The 22,253-nt window shown below is 43.7% G+C and overlaps 1 protein-coding gene across 2 annotated transcripts; it reads right to left on the reverse strand.

Moving 5' to 3' along the window:
* Positions 1-1,282: 1,282 nt before the first annotated feature.
* On the reverse strand, positions 1,283-20,581 carry synpo (synaptopodin). 2 transcript variants are annotated; one of them, XM_084942443.1, is made up of 4 exons: positions 20,498-20,581; positions 12,320-13,527; positions 6,252-8,320; positions 1,283-4,402 (listed from the first exon to the last, which is right to left on the reverse strand). In XM_084942443.1, the coding sequence occupies exons 2-4, from the start codon at positions 12,486-12,488 to the stop codon at positions 3,119-3,121; spliced, it is 3,522 nt and encodes a 1,173-aa protein (XP_084798569.1). In that variant the 5' UTR covers positions 12,489-13,527; positions 20,498-20,581; the 3' UTR covers positions 1,283-3,118. The 2 variants fall into 2 exon arrangements, with proteins under 2 accessions (XP_084798569.1, XP_084798559.1); XM_084942433.1 differs by lacking the exon at positions 20,498-20,581 and adding an exon at positions 17,095-17,195.
* Positions 20,582-22,253: the final 1,672 nt, after the last annotated feature.

Consider the following 22,253-nt stretch of genomic DNA (forward strand, 5'->3'; position numbering starts at 1 on the left):
GATACATCATAGCTAGGGAAATGTTACTCCAGCCTACATTATTTTCAGTTCCCCAAAAGTTGATTCAGTTCATGAGGATGTAGTGTTTTCAGTGGGAGAAACGTTTCGCCACTAATCCAAGGGACTTCTTCAGTCTCAGCTGACTGCAGGTTTCCACCACCTTATAAACACTACAGTTATATAATGACTGAAACTAGCACCACTGATGAACAATGGCTGTAAGGTCAGTTTCTTGATCATTAATATGTAAATTGTCATGACCATTGATCAATGACCATTGATCAATTGCCATGAGTACCATTCACAAAGAGTTGGGAAATGGCTACAATCATAGCATTGAAAGATGTACCCTTAGGCCCCCTTCTTGATCTAGCTCTTTCCCTTTTCACATAAATGGCCTCCTTGACTACCCGTTCAAACCAGCGTTCCTCCCTGTCCAGGATGTGAACATTCTCTTCATTGAAAAAGTTGACACTGGCCCGTAGGTGTGAATAGACTGCAGAGTCCTGGCCTGATGAGGTAGCTCTTCTGTGTTGTACCATCCGCTTAGCCAGAGGTTTTTTGATTTCCCCGATGTAAAAATCGTGGCAATCCTCCTGGATCTTAACAGCGTACACTATGTTACTCTGTGCTGGGGGACCGGATTCTTGGGGTGGACCAATTTTGGGGGCAGTGTGTTTCGGGATTTAAAAGCGACAGAGAGGTGGTGTTGAGAAAAAATGCATCTCAACTGTTCTGACACATAAGGGAGCACTAAATTTAAAGGATGCCGAGAGCATCCTTTAAATTTGCTCAAGGCCTTCTTGATGTGATGTTTTTCTGCTTCCCTGGCTGCTGTACCCGTGGAGATGGTGCTCGCCATATGCTGTAGCGTCCTGATGACACCCAGTTTGTATTCCAGTGGTTGATGAGAGTCAAACGTTAAATATCGATCCGTATGCGTAGGTTTACAGTACACATTAACTTTTAAATATCCCCATTACTCATGGAAATCTCACAGTCTTTAGACTCAAGTTCACATCAAGTTCACCAGTTCTGTAAACTTGATGTGTTGATCCACCGAGTTTATGTGATCAGTGAATTGTGTTATGTCCTGAGATTTGATTTTCACCCAGGTGTCATCCACATACCTGAACCAATGACTTGGTGGTGTTCCAGGGTAGAATAACGGGCCCTCTTTTCCGCTTCTTTCGTGTACAAGTTGGCCACGGTGGGTTATTTTCAATTATATTCCTCATTAGGGTGATGGTTTTATAAAAGACAATAGCAAAGACAAACTGAAAATATTTAATCTAGTGTGGCATTTTTTTATTCTGCATAAAATCATTCAAAGATCATACAGTTATGCAACATGGGTTATAAAATGCAGGCATGCAATCAACCCCCCCCCCCTCCCAAAGCACTCCAAAAAAACCCTGCTTTCAAATTCAAAACTATAACAATTCTTGTTAAAGTCTGAGAACTTCTGCAGTCCACATAGTGGTGACCCAGGTTGAACTCAAGCCGTGACAGTGATAGGCCTAATCCTGCTGAAGGAGCTGGGTCACTGTGTAGCAGGAGTCCCCGTCACTCAAAAGACAAACAGGGTAAATATTTAGAAATGTGCTGATGCTTTTGGCCTGCGTGTCAGGGAATGAAGGAATGATCTGTTGTGCTAGCGAACGACTTGAGAAGGTGGTGTAATATGGCTCCACGCTTGAAACATAAAGCTCGTTCTGGCAGCAGTTATGTTTGCGGCTAAGTGCCACCATCATCATGTCAGCATATTGCATTCTCCAGCTGTGGGCTATTTTATTTTTTTACAGTATAGAAGTGTTTGAAGGTAACATTTTGAGTGACACTTCTCAAAGCAATCAAGTTTTTGAACAACCCCTTCTTAGCCGCTGAAATGGAATGAAAAGAAGTGCAAATCAAGTACGAAGAGAAACAATAAAAATGAACGAGAACATACATTTGATTTTTTATATGCATTTCAAATACATACTGGTCCTCCAATCATCTTCTGACAATCACTTTACCACGTACAACATTCTTCAAAATCTTTTTTCCCTCCTCTCCATAAAAGCTTAACACACACACTTGTGTGACATCCACTTTTACTTCTAAACCCCTCTCGAACAGGCTCTCAGTGAAATATATAAATTTTAATCCATTCTTTGTCTCAAACCTTAATCAACCGTTTTTCTGTTGACAACAGCAAAAGAAACAAAAAATACAACAATTGTGACATCTTTCTTGGAACTCGGAAACAGTGTTTGATTGAACAGTTGTATCAATGCCCTGTCTTACCTCCACATAAGTCTCTGTATTTAACATTCCCTTTTTTTCTGTCATTCTTCGTCAGTCTGTCTATAAAGCTTACATTCATTTCAGCAAATCAGAGCAACATCTATACGCTTTGCTAAACTCATTATTGCACTGTGATATTTATGCATTTTACTTACTTTGCAGTGGTTACAGCTGGTAATAAATGAGTGCGTGCTACCTATCTACTGCTGTGTTTTTGTTGTGGAAAAGGGAAGGGAACCCATCATAATCAGTACTGTTTAAATCATTTTATCAATTCACTCCTTACGCAGTACTATGAGAATGCCTCATCCAAAGCAGTTTAGACTCACTTGAGGGGTATATTTACATGTTACTCATTTCCTTCAACATTTTTAGGTCTCAACCCCAATTTTCTACTTGCGTCATAACAATAGTTATTAATGATGTTTAAAACTGATACTATTTCTTCAAACACTTTTCAAACACAGTATCGACAGTGAAGATTCTGTATGTTTGTTGTGAAAGTATAATATGTATTGAAAAATCTTTGGTTATTTTGAGTCCTTTGCACTTTTTTTGCCGTGTAAGAAGCATACAAGCCACAGCAACTGTGTTGTGTAAAAAGCTTGTTCTTGTCAGGCCATACTATGAATGTGAGCCATATGAAATACTATAAACTACCTCGATACAACATATACCATTATAGGATCTGCAATCAAAGTTACTTATGTAGTACTCATCTAACATTAGTCTGATGAAATGTCTCTAGAAACTTGGTTACTTGGTGATCTGCTTCCACAAAACTCTATGAAATCAGAAATTGTGCTTTTGTCGACACTCAGTAACGCCCTCACAGGTCAGTGGAGATGGTACTTCGTTTCACCCTCAGGCTGCCGCCCCAGCCGCGGGGACAAGTGTTGTAGGAGTGGAGGCCGGGCGAGCGGAGGCCTGAGTCTTCGGATTCAACAGAGGCGTCGGAGTCGGTCAGGGAGCGAGTGTTGTAGAGACGCACAGGAGAACAGATTCTCTGAGTTGGAGTTGGAGTTGGGGGAGGGCTGGTGAAAGTAGGGGACTGTGCCCCCAGTGACCGTGACTGGAAGAGGTTGACGGGTGGTTTCTGACCGTCGTAGCTCAGTGATGAGATGGGAAGACTGTGACCGCTTAGTGCACCAGGAGAAGGGCTGTTTTTACGTTTGGCTGCATTGATGATATTTTTGGCCAGCAGGCGATGGTTGGCTTTAGAGTCCAAGTTGTTAACTGTGGGAGACATGCAGCGACTGTCTTTGGGCAAGGAAACAGGAGAGGTGACGGAGGATGTGTACAGAGGTTTAGTGGTAGAGAGAGAGAAACTGGTTTGAAAGTGTGAAGGAGACTGAGAACGTGAGCCCCATGGAGGAGAGACAGGAGATGTGACTGTAGATGGCTGGGATGGTCTGGATGTGGAAACTAAGAAGCTAGAGGACTGAACCTTCTGGCTTACTAATGGTGATTGGCATCTTGATCCCCAAGGAGGAGGGGTGGATACATTTGTTTTGGAAGGTCTGGACGTAGGAACTGAGGAGCTAGTGTAAGGCTGGGTATTCACCACTGGGGATTGGCATCTAGATCCCCAGGGAGGTGTGTGTGGTGAAGTCGCTGTAGATGATTGGGGAGGTTTAGATGAAGAAAATGAGAAACCAGTGGAGGGCTTGTTGTTCTGAGTCCCCGTTGGGGATTGGCACCTTACACCCCAAGGAGGAGAAAGGGGAGAAGGAGATGTAGAAGTTTGGGAAGCAGGAATTGGGGAAATGATAGCGGACTGGCTGACCACTGGGGACTGACATCTTGAACCCCAAGGAGGAGAGCGTGGAAAGGTGGCTGTAGATGTTTGTGAGGGTCTGGATGTGGAAGTGGAGGTAACTGTAGAAAACAGGATATTCTGAGTGCTCATAGGCGATTGGCATCTTGAATTATTACGAAACGATACAGGGGACGTGACTGAACGGATGGAGCTAGTGAGGGGTGGTGGGCTTGTTTGGAGGCTAGAAGTCCAGCTTCCAGTAGCTGGGCCGCCCGGGTTGCCTGTGAGGTTAGGTGTCCTGGTTGGTGTAGGTGTCTCACTGGGAACTTCAGCAGGAGTGGACTCCTTTGGTGTCTGTTGGATCAGGACAAGTGTTTCTTTAATCTCTTAGAAATATGTATTCAAAAACACAGTATATTAAATACACAAAAAGTTAGGCTATAGTATTGTTAAGCATGGGGATAAGTAAATGAATCTAAAAGGTTTTTAGTTAAACTGTGTCAGGATGTGTTGTTCGGAGAGTCTGTTCAGATGAAACTTCACACAATACATCCAGAAGATCAACCAAGTAAACTTAATAAGTGAACCTGTGATGATAAAACTGTGCCCAGCCTGTGCCTCAGCAGCATTCAGGTTATGTTTGTGCACTCCCTCCATCTGTATGTGTTTATCCAGCCTCCCCTGGCACACAGGCCCTGTCTTAAGTGTCTCTCTCGGGTTACTGTCATCTGGCTTTCCCGTAGAGGATAACCTTTGCAGAGATATGAAGTTACCTGACAGAAGCAAGGCTCGCATCCATCTCATGTCTATTCTAATTAGGGAATACTCCCACTCAGTATGATATTATGATGAAACTAACCTGCTAGGATCACCTTCCCGAGAAGTTATGGTCTCATAAGATGAATGTTAATGGTCATATTTCAAATGTTCGAGGCTACTTTGAAAGAAAACAGGGCCTAGGTCAGGAGTCATAGCATTTGTCTAAATTTCTGACCCCCTCAAGGTCAGCCAGGGCAGAGTTCAGGCCTTAACACGAACACGCATAACTTAAATTGTTATGGGGGAAAAAAACATCTTGTAATGGAAAGCTTCAGTTTTTTCCCCAGAACTTTAAATGTCACACGCTGTGTAACAAAATAGATCTGCCCCCCTGCCGCAAGCTATCTGTGTACTTCAAGGAGGTATAAATTTTATTAGTGTGTTTCCACTGATTGCTTAAAAGGCAAAAGAGTGAAAGTGACAAACAATTAACATTGGAAAAAGCCAGTGAAGTCAGGAAATGAGGAAAAACAGTCAGAATGGAATCCGTGTAGAGGGTTAGCATGAAGCTTTAATCAGAGGAAGAAAAGGTTCAGTCGTACATAAAACAATCGGATAGAACAGACGGAAAAGAGCAGCGAATCAAGGTTTGTGAAATGAAACAGACACAGTCCCTGTGCTCTGAAACAACAGCGTTTGATGACGGAATTACTGCTTCAAGTCATGAAAAACAAAAATATGTATATAGCAGGCAGATTTGAAACACCAAAGAATTCAGGCACACACCATATAGTTAAGTAGAGCATGCTGAAAAGCAGAGTAAATTAACATGAAGGCATAAAGATAGAAAAGTAGTTCTCTTGCTGCAACTTTCATGTCAGTGAACAGCATTAAATTGCAAATCGTAGATCATAAAGCAGATGCTAGACCATCTGTTAAAGTGCTTTGTGAAGCAGCATCACCCGAGTGCCCAGTGGAAAAAAGTGTGAGGCTGTTTCTCATCATATTTTAAAATGTGCTGAAAATGGACGTTCTTGAGTGCTGATGTGCTTCGCGGCTTTGGGAATGGCAGTTGATTTTCATTACGCTGAGGCACATTTTACATTTTCGAAGGATAATTACCAGTCTTTGGGTTTTTTTACTGACAAAAAAGACAAATAATATGCACTGAACAGAAGATAAGACACAGATAGCCATGGCTAAAACTGTTAATCTGTCAGTAGTTTGATGAAGATGTTACATAGTGTCTAAGAGACACATAAATTCTCTATAATGTGTGGGATTATAGTAATAAGAGGCACAAGAAAAAGAAGAAGGCACACGTTAAACAGGCAGTTTTAGCCTTATTAAAATCACTTCTGCAATCATGTGTTTAGTATCTAAAAAAAACAAACATTTTCTTTCAACACATTTTCTAAAAACGGTACAAAGAGGGTCTCCACACCTGCGGTGCAATCCCTGCCTTTTTGGCAGAAAATGTGGGCCTTGGTGCCTGTACTGATGACCGGGGAGAGGACACCCTGTCTGGAGAAAAAGCAGACATTGGAGAGCTGATCCTCGGATGACCAGATGTCGGATTTGAAGGATAATCTGGTCCTCCTGTAGGGCTGAGAGGTATTTGAGGAGACATGCACTGGGCACTGAAGTTAAAGGGAGGATTGTTAGGGAGTGAAGTCTGTCTGGAGAAAGTTGGAGTGGCGAGCTGGTTCCTGGCCTGTGGTGCTCCTTTGGGTAGGGTACTGATGGGGTCCTTGACTGGGTTAATGATGAAGAGAGAAGAGTTAAGCTGGTATGGCTGATGCCTCGACAGATCCATCTCTATCTTGGAGCAACCATTTTCCAAAGGCGGTGGCTCTGGAACTGGCTCTGGTGGTGGAGGTTTTTTCATTGGTTTCTGCTTGACTGCTTGTTGCGCCTTGAGATTTTGTGAAAGTTGAGCACACATGTCAGAGTTTTTAGCGATAGCTTTGACCCTACCAGGCATGTTTGATGGGTAAACCCAAGATGGTGGCAGAGACATTGTAGGAGAAGGAGATCTAATTTGGCCTGCGTTCTGATTCTCAACCACATATTTTTCCATCCTTGACTGACGCTTAGCAAACAGTTCAGCACCTTTTCCGGACACGTTTGTAAGCGACTGCTCCGGTTGGTGCTCTGCCCTCGGTCGGGTCCTTGAGCTCTTGAGACAGGAGGCCCATTCTGGAGCTCTTGCTCCCTCTGTCCTGTCCTCTTCCTTGGTGAGGAAGTTGGAGGCTTCTGCACCCAGAGCCAGTAACTCTTCTTCAGATCCTGGCTCAGGGACAGATTTGTGTCCATGCTTCTTTCTTTCATCCGCCCCTTGCACTAGAGAAAGTAGCTCGGGGTTTGGAGCAACCACCGGTTTCTCTTTGAATGTGAACATTGACTTTTTATTTGCCCTCCTGGCAGCACCCTCCTCAAGTATTCCTGTTTTGATTGGTGTTGTCATCTTCCTCTCCCCTGATGGCTTAGGAACAAAAGTGGAGGGTTTCGGGGCTGTGGGAGGGCCATAATGGGGCAATTGTGAATACTGGGAAGCAGAGAAATGGGATGGCGGAGGAGAAGAAGGAGACATGACAGGAGACATTGGAGGTGGACTGGAGTAGTAAGTCTGTGGAGGCTGGTTTGTAAAAGCAGGTAGAGGTGGTGTGGGATATGACGGAGGCGGAGGAGGAGGTGAGGCCACCACAGGCTGGGGGACAGTAAAAGCAGGGAGAGGAGGTGTGGAGTAGGAAGGAGGAGGGGGAATGTCCATGACAGGCCTGACGGTCTCCGGAGACTGCACCGTGGGCGGAGAGAAGAAAGGTCTGGCAGTTCTATTGATGAAGGAGCTTCCCTGCTTAGATGTGGGCACAGACACCTTCTCAGGACCAGAGCCACCATGACAGCCATTAGGAAGCTTTCCAGCAGGATCTGGCCCTGTTTGCCTCCCATTTATCTCTGCTTCTCCTTCAGCATGTACTGACACTATCACATCAGTGGTTTTACTCCCTGGCGGAGTCTCACGCTCGGCCTCATCCTCTAGATCCTCGTGAAATTGATGTCGTGCCTCTTCCTCTTGCTCCTCCTTGACAGGGAGGAAGTGTCTTTCTTGTACAACACTGTCATCAGTGTCTTCTTCTTTGTGGAAATCCTTAGCCGGCTCATCCATGATATCTCCCACTGAGCGTACTCTTGCAGGTGTCGAGAAGCCCGACTTGTCAGCGGTCGTGTTCTTTAAGTTTAGGTCTCTGTCCTTTTCCTCACTGCTCCTCTCTGCCCATGTCAGTTTGTTGGATGGGGGGTTTGTTTTCACATTCTCAGCTCTGTCCTCCTCTGACCTTTCTCCACAGCTCTCAAGTGTGAAGGCGTTGACTCTCTGCTTACGCCGATTAAAGAGCTGAACACCCCTGGACTTGGAGTTGGAAGGGACGGTGAGCTGAGCAGCAATGATCTGACTCTTGACGCGAGCCTCCTTTAGCTCCTTCTCTGACAAACTGGCACTCCTGGTCAGATCTAAAGCGAAACACACAGGAGAAAACACAAGAAAGCAAGTTCAGCTAAAAGAAAAAGACAAAGGAGTTTTGCCTTCTTGTCTATATTAAATAATAAAAGGAGTAAGACCTCTGTAGACTTGGCAACGTGCTGCTATGCAGAGACAACTCCCTAGCATGTAATTAAAGTTTGCCAAACTGTTTTCATGTACAAATAGAAAGAACCAGAAAGGGCGATTTTTAACAAGTGTGGGATAGAAATATTCTCTTTAAAACCCACATAACTGTTTTGGCACCATGTGGTTTTGATTGCTTTTTTTCCCTTTTTTACTTTTGAGTACTTTTGATTTCAACCACTCTAGCAAGGGGAAAAAGACCTTGTGGACATTTGACTCAGCAGACCAGAGCTGTAGGCAATGAGCCAGGAGACGTAGGCGGAGAAGCATTTGAAATTAACATGTCAACAGCTGCTTTACTAAAGTTAATAAAAATTAAAACAAACAACAACAAAAAAAGATCAAGGTCAATGTCGAAAGCTGCAAAATAGGGAAATTACAGCGAGTCGGTGTCTTACCTTGATTTCATAGGTTTGCTGATTACTGGAATTATAAAATAAATGATAGTTTGTTTTCTGAGCTTGAGAGCTCCCTTTTAGGCGGCAGAGCTATTTCCTTCTGCAGTAGTCCCTCCCTGAGCATTCCTCCACCACTGAGAAAACTCCCTGCCTGTGCTTCCAGCATGCCTTTGGTTTCTCTCTGTACTTAATTTGTGCAGAACTGCAGCTCAAACCCTTAATAGACCATTTTTACAATCTAAAACTAACCCAGAAAAATCACATTTTTTCACTGCCCTCTATAAACATTCCATACAATTAAGTGTTCCCATTTAAAGTATAGTGAACACATCACTCTTCAAAGTCCACGAGAGGAAAATCAAAGCTGCATCTTTTGCCTTTTTTTAGCTCTATAAAAACCTGTAGTCAGAGTCTCTTTGTCGTTATGGTGACACATCTGGTAGATTATTCACCGAAAGCATGTTACTCTGATGGAAGATATTTAAAATCCCTGCAGGACGTTTCTCAGACAGCTAGCTCAGCCATGACTGTTTTTTTTTTTTTCATTTATTAAGGTGATGAATCCAGACAGCTACATTATTTGATGTAATCATGTGCCAATCATAATAATTATGCATAAATCAGTCACTTGTAAAGCTGTCCTATAGAACTGAGTCGGCATGCAGTTTTCCCTGGCACAGAGTGTAAAGCCAACACGATCATTCCCCCCAGTTAAAAGGAATAATATGCGTCTGTCACTGATTTGACAGACTAAATCTGGCCCTCAGTAATTGAATCAGCTCCTTGTGAGGTATCCTTGAGCTTCTTTTTACATAAACTTAGCTAAAGTTCAAGAGCATACGTGTGCCATCCACTCTTTATTATTTTTTTCATGAACCATGCACCCTGGACCTGCTCTAATAACAAGCAGCGTGTTAACAAAGTTATCCTCTGTGATGATAACGATGATGATGCCGGTTATGTCTGCAAAAAAATGGATAAGTATAGACTATGTTAAATCACGCACCTGACACCAACATGATCATGTCCCATATCAGATATTTGTTCCAGTATAACAAGGATAAACACATTACCACACCTTAGACAAGCAGTCCTCTCATAACTACTGGCATGAGCATAAATCACCTTCTTTTATAGACTGCTATACAGAAATGAGCCTACCTATCTCACAGGTACTTTATGTAGACTCGCTGCCTTTTATCATTGTCGTCACTGTAAGCAGTAGCACCACCAGGGGTCCCAGTGACCATTTTTATGAGCTATTTGCTGTTTATAATTCACGCTACCTGAATATACCAGAGCAGAGAGGCTTGAAATGAAGTGTCCTCGCTATAAACATCTACCTTGAGTGGGAGCCAGCTCTGTTATCAAGTAACATTTCAGGAGCAAATCCCAAGCGGTACCTTTTATTTAATTCGAATTTTGATTTTAATTAGCGTTAAATTCTCAAGTTTCTCAAACAACAAAAACAGCTGCAGTTATTTTGCATAAAATGTATATTTTAATCAACAACAAATACATAAAAATGCTCAGGTTAGGCTCAAAAGTACAGATTGCATGATTACACACAAATCTCAGTGATCTTTAGCTTTTTAGTTATAAGGAGAAATAACTTTAAGCTTATGAGCCAGCGTCTTCTACAGAAACAGTGCCAATAGTAAGTCATATTTCTTCATAAAACAGACAAGCACAAGCTGCTTCAACATGTTAACATATTCTCACATTTCTTGAGTTTTCTGAAAGCCTGCTTCTCTTGCTGGATCCACTCTAGTGTCTAATCCCTTACCTTTTTCAAGTGAAAACTCAGGGCTCCGCTGTTTTGTAGTACTTCCACAAGAGTTTTCAATTTAACTGCGCCTGATAGCTTCACACCCCCTTTCTGGAGCGAGGTGGGATCGGATTTCTTTTTCCCTGCAGTCCAGCACACAGACAGGCAGGCAGGCAGGGGAGGAAAGGAAGGGAAGAAGGGGGGAAAGGCGGGGAGGGCGTGTAGCTGGAGGCTGTGCTGTCTGTCACTCAGCCTCCAGCGTTGTTTTACTTTTTCAGATCTGTGCCATCGCGCTTCCACTTCCACATCCACTTCCCTAATTATATATATATATGTGTATAAAAAAAACTGGGACGTGACTGCTTGACAAATCTGGGTCTTTCATTTTAGAAAGCTTTACAGAGGCTGCACTTTATTTTGAAAGTTCAGGAGATGGGTGCAATCAGCGGTAAGTAGTCAGCAGCTTATCTCTGTCTGATGTCCTCTGCCCTTGCTGCCCTCAGTGCACGTCTCGCACTCGCTCCAACTAAGTGTCTGCCCTCTTTGAACCCTAAGGCCTCCAACCTGCAGGAGTGGGATAGGAATTTCCTGTCCAACATTAGAGTCAAAACTCAGCGCTCAACAGCGATGCAAGAGCCCCTACATCATATTGCCTACCCTTCCTTACTCCTCCAACTCCAACTTTCTCTACCTCTGCCCTCTGCCCCATCACCTCATCCCAGCACGGGTGAGATCAGACAGGAAAGCTCCCCCCGCCCTCACGGCAGCGGGATTTAAATCAGGGAGGCCAACCCTGCTTTTGTGTATCAAAGGTCAGATTACCCTGTCGGATGTTATCTTTCTCCGGGTGATGGCTGTGGGGTGAGCATGGATGACAGCACCGGCCCCTGCGGGTGATGCGTGAAGCGGTATGGAAAGACGAGGATTAACAGAGGTCCTGAGATCCTACCAGACTGAATGTGACCTAAACTCTCAGCAGATTCCCCTGGGAGGAATAAAGAAATCCAGTTCAGAGGTGGAAACCAAGCTCTCCTGCTCATAGCGTTACTGTTTCACGTGTTAGGAAAGATCCCACCGGAGCAGTTGCCCACTTTCTTCGCCGCCTTTTTGTTGTTCTAGTGATCTCTGTTTCATTTGAGGAAACTAGTGAGTAATGAGTGATAGGAAGGGTATTGGAAGCCCACAGGCTATAGATCCATATCAGGAACAATTATTTGAAGGCTGGGAACGTTTTTAATGCACAATGCCTTTTTACTCACTTTGAATAGTGCATCTGAAAAACTTGTCACCACCCACCAGTAGTCATGTTTTCTGTGTCTTTTCATGGATTCAACATTTCTATTTTAAAACAGGTTTTTTGAAGTTAAGTTGGCAGCTGTAGAGGTAAAAAGCAAAGGGGCATTTCCAAAAAACGTCTCCCACAAGTTAGCCTGTTATTGCCTGTGGCCGGGTTGTTAAGACAGCCCTTTAGCAGTGAGGCTTGATTGCATTGGCACAGCTGCTACGAGAACCTGTATTTTTATGACACGGAAACAGATGTCTCAGAGACCAGTTATTTGTGTCAAGTTGCTCTGATGAGTCCAGACACAGAAACAAACCACTGAATGTGCATTTAGAGTTACATTTTCTTGTAAGAAGTCCAAATAAGGAGAGAAAATAGCAAATAAACAAGCACTTACTTGTTTTCCGGCTCATGTGTTCTTTGTTGAATCCTGTCTTCTCCCATGATGCATTGTAGTCTGTCCCACGGGTCTGCACATCTTGAGTTAACTGGAGAGGTTTTCTCAAGCCCCCCGGGCTCCAGCTCACCCCTCTCCTGATAGACGTATGTCCCTTCTCCATCTCCATCGCCGTCTGTCGCAGCAGGAACAAGCCCTCAACGCGGGAGGGAGAAACGCTAGTGCTTTGTCCCGCTCGGCTCAGTCTCCTCTCCCGATAGGATGAAGCAACTGGTGAAAGATGAAGTTTTACTCCTTACTGGCAAACAGTGAATTAGCTGAAAGAAAACACCCACGCAGAAGATGAGGGAAAGGTAGTAGCTCAGTTTTCCCAGTTTCTGTTTCCGGTCATGGCTCCCCTTTCAGCAATAATTCTTCCAAATGTTGTCCTGCAGACAGCCGAAATTTGACGGAAGAAGCGTGTTCTTGCTATGGTCTTCATGAAGTATTATTCTGCATCTAATGGGACCTCCCAGGAGGGTCAGCTTCGATGAGCATTGGATGAGCTCCCATGGATAAATGCCACGAAAATTGCACAAGATTGTTGTGCTGTGTTAAAATTCTGGCACGAAGGGCTGAGAAAGAGTCCAAGCTTCTTTACTCACATCTCACTAATCCTCCTTTTTTTTCTTTCCCAGATGTTGCTCTTCCTTCTCTTCTATTTTAGTCACAAAAACAAGTTTTTCGCCTGCACCCCAATCTTCAACTCGCAGATGACTTTTCTTTTGGAGAAAAGGGATCTGGCCTTTATCTCACAGATCATAACTCTTGAGTGGCTCGCAGGGAAGCTGTGTATATGAGCGGCTTCCTGCTTTTGGGTGCGTGTGAGGAATAGCATTTCATACTGGAAAGGTCACTGCAGAGGCTGGTTTGTATTCAGTGTTCAAAAGCATTCAATTAGGGCTGTTTTCATCTGCTGTCCCGTGTTATTTCTCAGGCATTAAAGCCAGACACGGTCTCTGAAAGTAAAATGATTGATTTCATTCTTCTGCTTTTGAGGAAAGCCATATGTGAGGATGAAGATTCCTATTTCATGCGGCGGATGTTCTGACTTCCACTGAAACACATCAGTGGGCTGCAGCTAAGACTTCAACAGTTCCACCAGTTTGGCTGATTGTTGGATTACAGATCGCTGCTCTGCTCTGTGTTCACTGTATGCCCAGAAGCGCCTGCAAGAAAAAGGAGAATATGCAGTTATGTCAAAAGTCAAATCTATTTTAGGTCAAATAAAAACTGTATGATGCATCTAACCGGTGTTGTCTTTTTTAAATAATGTCACTGCTTCGTACACGATTTCAGGAAGGCCATCTGATATTTAAAGACTTTTTAATGACGTGGTCTGAAGAACATCATTTACCTAACTCTTCTGATGAAAGTTTAGTTAGTTTACTTCCAAAAATAACAGCATCAAACTCAACTTATCTCAGTTTGTAAGACGGCAGGAGTCTGACTCTCTGTCTTCGGAGATAAAGATCAGGCTTCTCACTTTGAAGTGCAGTCAGACTAATGGTGCGAAGTCGGAAACGAGAGGCGCCTTTTAAAAAAAAAAGACTCTGATAAACTCTGTTGTCTCCCATGAAGGGAGGAAGGCTGCAGTCCATTCAGGTTTGAGTGTTTGGGATCTACTGTGTATTAAACCTGTCAGACACAACTTATCCCTGCCTCAGGGTCTGCGATGCGATAGAGCACACTGAGAAAGTGAATGTGGACTTAAGCTTTCCATTCAGCGTGAAGTAAAGAGAGAAACATGAATATCTTGCAGTGACATTAAGTGGGCACACATCCTCCTTCACTCTGACCCTGTAGAGTATTTCTTTAGATCAGCAGTGTCATGTTCCTCCTTCAAAGCCAACAGGAGCCACTGGCAACATTTGTAACGGTAAACCACTGTTTGCACATCTCCTTGTCCTTGATCGGACTTGCCTCACCTCGAAGCTGATTGGGGTTTCATTTTTGCTTGTAAGTCACTGCTCATGAGTGGGAGGCTTGTTCAAAAGCTGCACACACACACATTTCACACTTATTATTTTTAAATGCCTTTTCTGAGATTCCTGAGAAGCAAAGCAATGCTGCTTTCTCGAGATGTCTAAGCACCGTAAACTTGTTTGGATCGTTTGAAGGCTGTGTTTTTGTTTCGTAAAATAACAACTGAGTCATGAAAATTCATAGCAGGGCTGCACATTAGTCCCTGGACACAATCAGCCCAAACAAAACCCTGCCCCACCTCCCTGCTGTAAAAAAAAAACCCCAACAACAATCCTAGCTTACTGGCGTGATCGTGTCAAGTGACATGAAGGCTGGTGTTGTTTAGACACTCTGACAATCGCTCTTTGATTCCTCCAGATGTGCGATCTGTGCTTGGATCACTCAGAAAGCGACACTGTCTCTTCAGATTAGCTTTCACCGTGTCACTTTCCTGCAGTGGTTCTATGATATTTTTCTTCACTCGCAGTTGATTTGTTTCCTGTCTCCACAGAGAACATAGGTGAACACGTGTGGAGGACATGTCCCAACACCCCTGGTTTAAACATGGGTTGATTGCCAACTTTGATCCAGTCTGCAAATATTTATTAAGTGACAGGCAAGGAACAGATGTAAGAACTCTACATGAGCAGAGGCTCTGGCTCAGGAAACAAAACACCAGCATATGGACTTTTGAAATCTGCATCTGTCCCAATCCTTTCTTTATCTCTTTTTCTTTCTCCTTTTTATTCATCGCGGCTTGTTAATACGCAGCTTGACGTTGTATTTCTCCCAAACAAACCTGTGATATCTATCCCACTCTGGCGATTATGTGCTTGCCATACGTAATAGTCTGATATCTCTTCCATCACCACCACCACCTGGTCTCCAATTACTTTAAAGTTCAAAAAGTATTTCGCAGTGCCCACCTGTCCCGTTTGGCTTCCACCCCTGCACAATATTCCTATGCCACCCATCTGCCTCCGTGATCAGGAATCAGGGATCTAATGTACAGTTTGGCCCCGCAGGCTGCTTTAATGTGTAATCACAGAGTTCCTGTCCATCGTCAGCTCATGATGGATTCATACCAGACAGCAAATCTATCCCTCTGCCCTCTGCGGCGTGTCTCACATAGTGACAGCGCACAAAAGAAATTGCTTTTGGCACCCTTACAAAACCTTAATCACTCATTTGTCCCTCATGGCTGTTGTCTTGTGTGTTTATTACACATCTGCATCAGTAGTCAGCTTGTAGAATGCGTGTCATCCACCTAATAGCTCACAAAGCGCATGTAGTTTCACCCCAGTAACGGCATCTGCACATCATCAGTTGCTCGGGGCGCACATGAGCGGATGTCAGGTGAGCGCGCATTCCACCTACTCTGTCACTTGAAGTGTATCATTTACCCAGCTTATAATGAGGCATCGGGTCAGAGCATTGACTTGAACTGCAAGCCTTTATGACTGAATCCCTGAGGGGAAGCTCTGTTGTGTGTCTGCTATTGTCTGTCTTTTGCTGGGATGTTTTACAGTTAGCAAAAAAAAATAAAATATATAATTTAACAGTAAAGGCTAAAGGCTTTAGCGGGGCCTCTCTCTCTCGCTCACTCTCTCTTGCTTAAACAAAGAGCTATTCAAGGGCCCTCGCAGCACTACAAAATAATTTGGGCTAGTGCTCCAAAATGGGCATTCCTGCTTCATAATTCCTCAAGAGGCTGTGATAGTTAACATGCTGCAGCTTGTGCAAGCTGATGACAGACATCTAAAACATTGCAAAGAGTCGTCCCCAATGAAACGAACAAATGTCTCTCTCTGTTTGCCATTGCAGAGAGTGCGATCATAAATCATGCAGTGGGAAGACCTTGTAATAAAGCGTCTGCTTCGCGCGCAGCTCATCCTGCTCTCGTTGTCACAGGTGGGGAACTTGAAGAGGTGAAAATAAATACTTGAAGTAGGTGTGTGTCATCCAGTGCCAAGAGGGAGGCACCTCATTGAAACAATCAGTCATAATCTGAAAAACCGTTAGACATCAAAGGCAGCGGGCACAAACACTTTTTAAAAATGTAAAGTTGCAAGCAGGAATCTGTTCGCACTGAGACATTTGACAAAGTAGGTTTCTGCTGTTTCAAAGCATCTCCCATTACAGCAAAAATAAAGGAAGTGTAGTTTGCTAATCTGTGTAACACACTGTAACACATAGCAGAACAAAGCCTCCTGTTGCTCCCCCGTAAAGCAGTTAATGGGCCTCACCTGTTGTGTTAACAGGAAGCAATTACTTATATATGCATAAGTCAATACAGTCTCCAGTCATGACTTTAATTGGATACACCCTCTAATGTTACACAGTGAAGTTCAAGTCTATAACATGGCCACAGAGCAGGCTCCACACAGTCAGGACAATAGGCTTGGATATCAGTGACCACAGTGCTAATGTAGCCAGCCAACACCCCCACCCCAACAACCCCTGCAAGCCTACAGCCTTCGCCAAGGGAAAAAACAGCAGCCACAGATGTTTGTCATCTACTCAAACAAAGACTTTCAGAGTTTCCCTCCTCTTCTGCCCCAGTTCGTCGCATTCCCCGGACTCTCTCTCCTCTTTCCCCAAGCAAAGATAGTGTCTTCTTACCCCATAAAGATAAACTTAATAGGCTGCGAGTGACAAAGTCTGGTGCAAGCGAAGATAAAATTCCATGATTCATTAAAGCAACCTCCCCACACCCCCTCCCTTTTCTTTTCTTTTCTTCTTTTTGTTTGTTGGTTAGGTTTGCTGCTCACCTGTACTCCGGTGCGTCTGGCTGTTTGAGGCGGCGAGGGTGTGTACTGCCCCTTTTCAGTTCCTACAAGTGTGCGAGCACACCTCCCCTTTTTACCTCTTCTCTCCCTCTCCCTCTCTCTCTCTCTCTCGCTCAGTCGAAGCAGACGAAGGATGGGGGTGGGGGGTCAGTTGGAACACAGAAGGCTCTTTGTCTGGGATTTTTTCATATGGTTTCCTTCAAGCTTGCATACTGAACACATTATGCCATAATATATTTTCATATTCAACGCAGGGATGTTGAGGGACCAGTAGGCCCCCGCTCTGTTCTCTCCCCACTTCTTTGTTTCATTCTTGACCCATTTCCCCACCGTGCACACCCGGGCAGAAAAAAAAATCCAAAGAAAGAGTGAAAAGTATGCAGGAAAAATGCCAGGCTGGGTTTTCCTCTAAACTCCAAGAATTTCTCGATGCACTTCTTACATGTCTCCAAATATTAAAAGTCAAGGGAACAGATTTCTGTTTGAGATATGCAAACATAAAGACTCCACAGAGCGTCTTACCTCAGACGTCCAGATTCCTCACGATAGTAACTTTACATTCATATTTGATGTACAGCACACGACATTTGGCCTTTTCCTCTGGGATGTTAATCTTAAGATTATGGACATGCACTCCATATCGCCAAAGATTTACATACTCGAAGTATCCCTCAAGTACCATAAAATGTCAGTAACATCTGGTAAGTGTCTGAGCCTTAAAATGATTAGATCTGTAGATTTATAGAGGAACGCGTTTCACCTTCTTCTTCAAAATCCTTTGTGCAGAGACCTGAAAGCCTTCAGCGAGATGAGGACTGACTGCGGGCACTGGATTTTTGGATACACAATGGAGCCTGCTTGGCTAGGTCATATGCTTGAAAAATGTATCTTGAACAGCTGCCAGGCTTTAGGAATAACATCTTAATCACCCTTCAGCCACAGGACAAGCTAACTTTATTTAATGGTGCACTTATTCTGATTGTGGTTCACCACTCTTTCAAAGAGCAGGTCACCCAAAGTTTACCAAAAGGCACGTCTCTACATCTCAAATCGGGCTTGTGATCATGGGCGTGTTTTTCAAATGCACAGATTCAGCATCTTTTGTAATCCCAAAGGTGTGGTTTGCTGGTGATTTTGGTGCGACATGTCTGGACTTTCACCACCTCTCGTCACCTGCTGGATTGTCCTGTCAGTCCATCTCCTCGAGAGTGGGAAACGCCTTTCCTTCTGCTCCCAACCTCTATTCTTTTATATCTTTTTCCTCTCTTTCCCTCACATATCTATCAGCCCTGGATTTTCCAACTTCATGCAACTTATTCCTATTTTTACCCTTCGGTCTCCCTTTCTGCATCACCATGCTCTCTCCCTTTTGACCCTCTCCTGACATGTTTATATGTCTCGGACCCCATGCAGCTGGGAGAGGAGCCATTAGCCGTCGTGTCTATCTGTCTTTCCTCTCCCTTTCTGCCTCTCCAGCGGCCTGCTCAGTTCTGCTCTTGTGGCATGACTCTCTGAAGGGCAGCTGTCTATGTGGGAGACCAGGGAGCTGAGGGGGAAATCTTAGCTCGCATTCCTTCAGAAGAGGGGCACTTGCTGCAAACGGACCGTTGTGGAATTTCCAAAGTGATCTGGTTTATATTCCCTCTCAAGCTGGATTCATCTCCAGAAGTTATTAGAGAGGGGCACGCTCTGGCCTTAACTGATTAAAATCATACATCTTTGCTTTCTTCCCCACCGTACCAGCTCAGTACATGTAATGAGATACAGCTACAAGGCCACGCACAGACACGGCTTTACTATAAACACAGGCAAAAACACCGGGACAATTCGCCATGCTTTTGAATATTTTGAAGTGCATGCTCCTAACATCTCATTCGAGACGCCATTTCCAGATTAAAACGGGTTGATTGCTGCTCTTAAAGGATACGGTATGTATGTAGCACTAACTCGGTTGAGGCTCACGCATGTTTCAGCTCTGCCTCTGTTTATTTTCAGAGAATGGGACATCTGTATTTCTCATTAACTACTTCAGAGGGTAGTTGCGGTCTGAAGCAGAGATGAGTAAGCCCTGGTAGAATCAGGGTGTGTCTGCTTGTGGTCTGATGATGTTTATATGTCTGAGGCGTATAAAAAAGACAGTCCAAAAGCCTAATTACTCCACAGTGTCAGTACATAGTAGTGCCTAATAGGCTACACTCATTTCGCATTTGAAGTGCAAGCAGGTTTTGGATGCCAGCTTGGCGCCTTGTAACACATTTAAACACACACAAAGTTTCCAAATCCAATATATACACTAAATATACTACATGGCACAAGTCCCACTACAGCAGTTAGTGGCCTAAATTGCTTCCACAGACTGGCCAGGGAATCTAAGTTGCCAGTGGACCCCAGAGTACTATTTTGTTGTTGCTTTGTTGCTGTGTATGAGTGCATGCTCATTTATAAACTGTATGTGTGAGCAGACTTGGGCCCAGAGCACCATAAGCATATGGTGGGAGCCCCGGTGCACCAATGCACAGACTGAACCCAAACCACAATCAGCTGGCTCAGTCTGTCTGTCTGTCTGGGCAAAGTCGAAATCGCAAAGAGCCAAGAGCCAAGATTCACACATAACAAAAAGTAAATCAGCTATATGCCCACGTTGTTACCTTCTTTAATAAGCTCTTGGGGGGGGAAAGAAATGCAGCTCAGGAATGTGGGAATCAGAAATAATAATTGCAGATGAGTCTGCGACGCTTGCCCTGGAAATAGAGGTTTCTTCACTGCCAGCACTCGTGCTTTTGATTTGTGATGTTTTAATGCAGTAAGTTTCTGGTGTTAAACAGTTTTGAAATTGCACTCATCAGTGTTCACATGGCTGCAGCAGCCAAAGCAAACAAACAGCGGATGTTGCAAAAAAGAAAAGGAGTTTGGTGGGTTTGATTTAGTCTGAGTTTATTAGAGGAAGAACATACAGACCTTCTGATTCCCTCTCTTCATTTATGGACAACACACCACCGAGCAGGCCATGCGCGTCGCATTTTATAAGCTAAATGATTATCATGCTGAGTGAAGTGAGTCTGTATCACAGGTCAATGACTGAGTAGCGCTGTGCAGTTAGAAAGCTACAGGATATTTCTTGATTCACAGGAATGTCATGCAGCGCTGTTAATCATAATTCACTATATCAGGATGTCAAAGGTTAAAGAATGAGAGGAAATGTGTGGGATCTCAAGAGGTTCACACCCCTCATACGCATGCTGTAACCCGTCACTCGGCTGCGGTCGCACTTTCTTTCTTTCACACGCTGCATCTTGCAATCAATCAGGGTTTAAACACACTAAATAAACATGCATCAACATTGTGCAGCGCTTCAACCATTAAACAAGCATACACGAAAGCTTACAGATCGATTGATGTGACATCCTGTCGTGTCTGATTCTGTTTGGTTCAGCCTGTTTCCATCCAAATGCCTTTCTGCTTAGTTGCCAGGCCTCTCTGCAGATAGGGTAGGAACAAGGCAGGAATTATTCTCCCAACAGAGAGGCTCGCTCTTTGTTTGGATCAACGCTCCAGAGAACGTAATCAAAATTTACGAGAGGACAAAAACAAAATGCCTAATGCTGATCTGCTTCACTGACGTGCAACTTAAGGGCTTAATCTGTGTCACACAGTGCAAGGTCCTAATAAAATATTTATTCGTCCTCCCCAGTGCAAATGATATTAGCGTGTAAGCCGGAAATATGAGCCAAGGTTGTTGTGAAAGAATAAAGTAGTAAAAAAAAAGTTGGATGTGTTTGTATGTGTGTGTGTCCAACAGCTGTGCAATGGCTTGTTAAATATTTAAGCAGCCAATCACATCGAAGCATCTCAGTGGATTTATGCGTGTATCATGGTCAAGACGGGCGGCTAAAGTTCAAAACTGAGCAACACAACAAGGGAAAGAAAGGTGATTTAAGTGACTTTGCTTGTTGGTGCTAGACAGGTCAGACACATACTTCACAAACTGCAGATCTACTGGGATTTTCCCACACGACCATTTTTAGGATTTACAGAGAATCATCTGAAAAAAGAGAAACTATTCAGTGAGCAGCAGTTAAGTGCTTTGTTGATGCTAGAGGTCAGAGTCGGGTGGTCAGACTGCTGAGTTGATAGAAAGCCACAGTAACTCAAATAACCACTCATTACAACCAAAGTATGCAGAAGAGCACACAACATATTGAACCTTGCAGCAGATGGACCACAGCAGCAGAAGACCACATTGGGTGCCACTCTTCCCAGCTAAAGACAGGAAACTGAGGAACACCATTGGCTGGTCTGATGAGTCTCAATTTTCTGTTGCTGCATTTGGATTTGGACCATCTTACCTTGTAGCAACAGTTCAATCTGGTGGTGTTTTATTGTTAGGGATAATGCTGCAGAGCATCTTTGGGATGTGGTGGAAGAGGACATTCGCATTATGTGGAACCCTTAGCAACTGTGATAATATCATGCCAGGTTTAAGGCAGTTTTGAAGACAAGAGGGGGTCCAACCCAGTAGTAGTGAGGTGTAACTAATGAAGTGGCCAGTTACTGTGTGACTAATAACTGTTATAGGGTGTACTTAGCAACAGGATAAAAAACAGACTCCTGCAAAGATGAATTTAGTTCACCCAGCAGTATTTTCGTCACTGAGCAGTAATAGCAAAGGAAATGCTCTGACTAAAGCGCGCATCTTCCTGTAGTGAAAGAAAAGCTCTTTAATTCAGGGTAAATGGGTAAATACATGCAGGTTGGCTTTAAATTCATTTAGTTATAATTACACTGTTTACTAAATTATGATTCACTCATCTTTAAATGAAAGCAGCTCAGACCACACAGGCTGTATACATTTACAGTACAAATATATAGTTTGTGATGCTACAGAGGCTTCCTCCGTTCATTACTGATTACTTCTGACTGAACAGCATTTCAGATGTTTCCTAGCTGCTGCTTTGCACATTACGGCAGCGTGAGAAAACTAAAACAGTTCTTTAGCTTAAACGGTGCACGTCAGACGAGTAAATCGCAAGATGGAACTACTTACTGCAAACTTGGGAAGGACTTTTCATATAAACATAGTGATGGATTTATGAAGAGTAGAAGAGAGCCATTCCTGGATTTGTCATTTATGGTGACACCAG

This window comes from Perissodus microlepis, chromosome 2, assembly GCF_051167445.1.
Source record: "Perissodus microlepis isolate ML-2025 ecotype Zambia chromosome 2, ASM5116744v1, whole genome shotgun sequence".
Classification (NCBI taxonomy): Eukaryota; Metazoa; Chordata; class Actinopteri; order Cichliformes; family Cichlidae; genus Perissodus; species Perissodus microlepis.

What these genes read in the sequence shown, in the direction of transcription:
- synpo (XM_084942443.1), bottom strand. Translation starts at nt 12,488, where the DNA reads ATGGAGATGGAGAAGGGACATACGTCTATCAGGAGAGGGGTGAGCTGG. An exon ending in ACACATGAGCCGGAAAACAA is followed by an intron (nt 8,321 to 12,319) that starts GTAAGTGCTTGT and finishes GTTTCGCTTTAG; the next exon opens with ATCTGACCAGGAGTGCCAGT. An exon ending in AGGCAGGGATTGCACCGCAG is followed by an intron (nt 4,403 to 6,251) that starts GTGTGGAGACCC and finishes CTGATCCAACAG; the next exon opens with ACACCAAAGGAGTCCACTCC.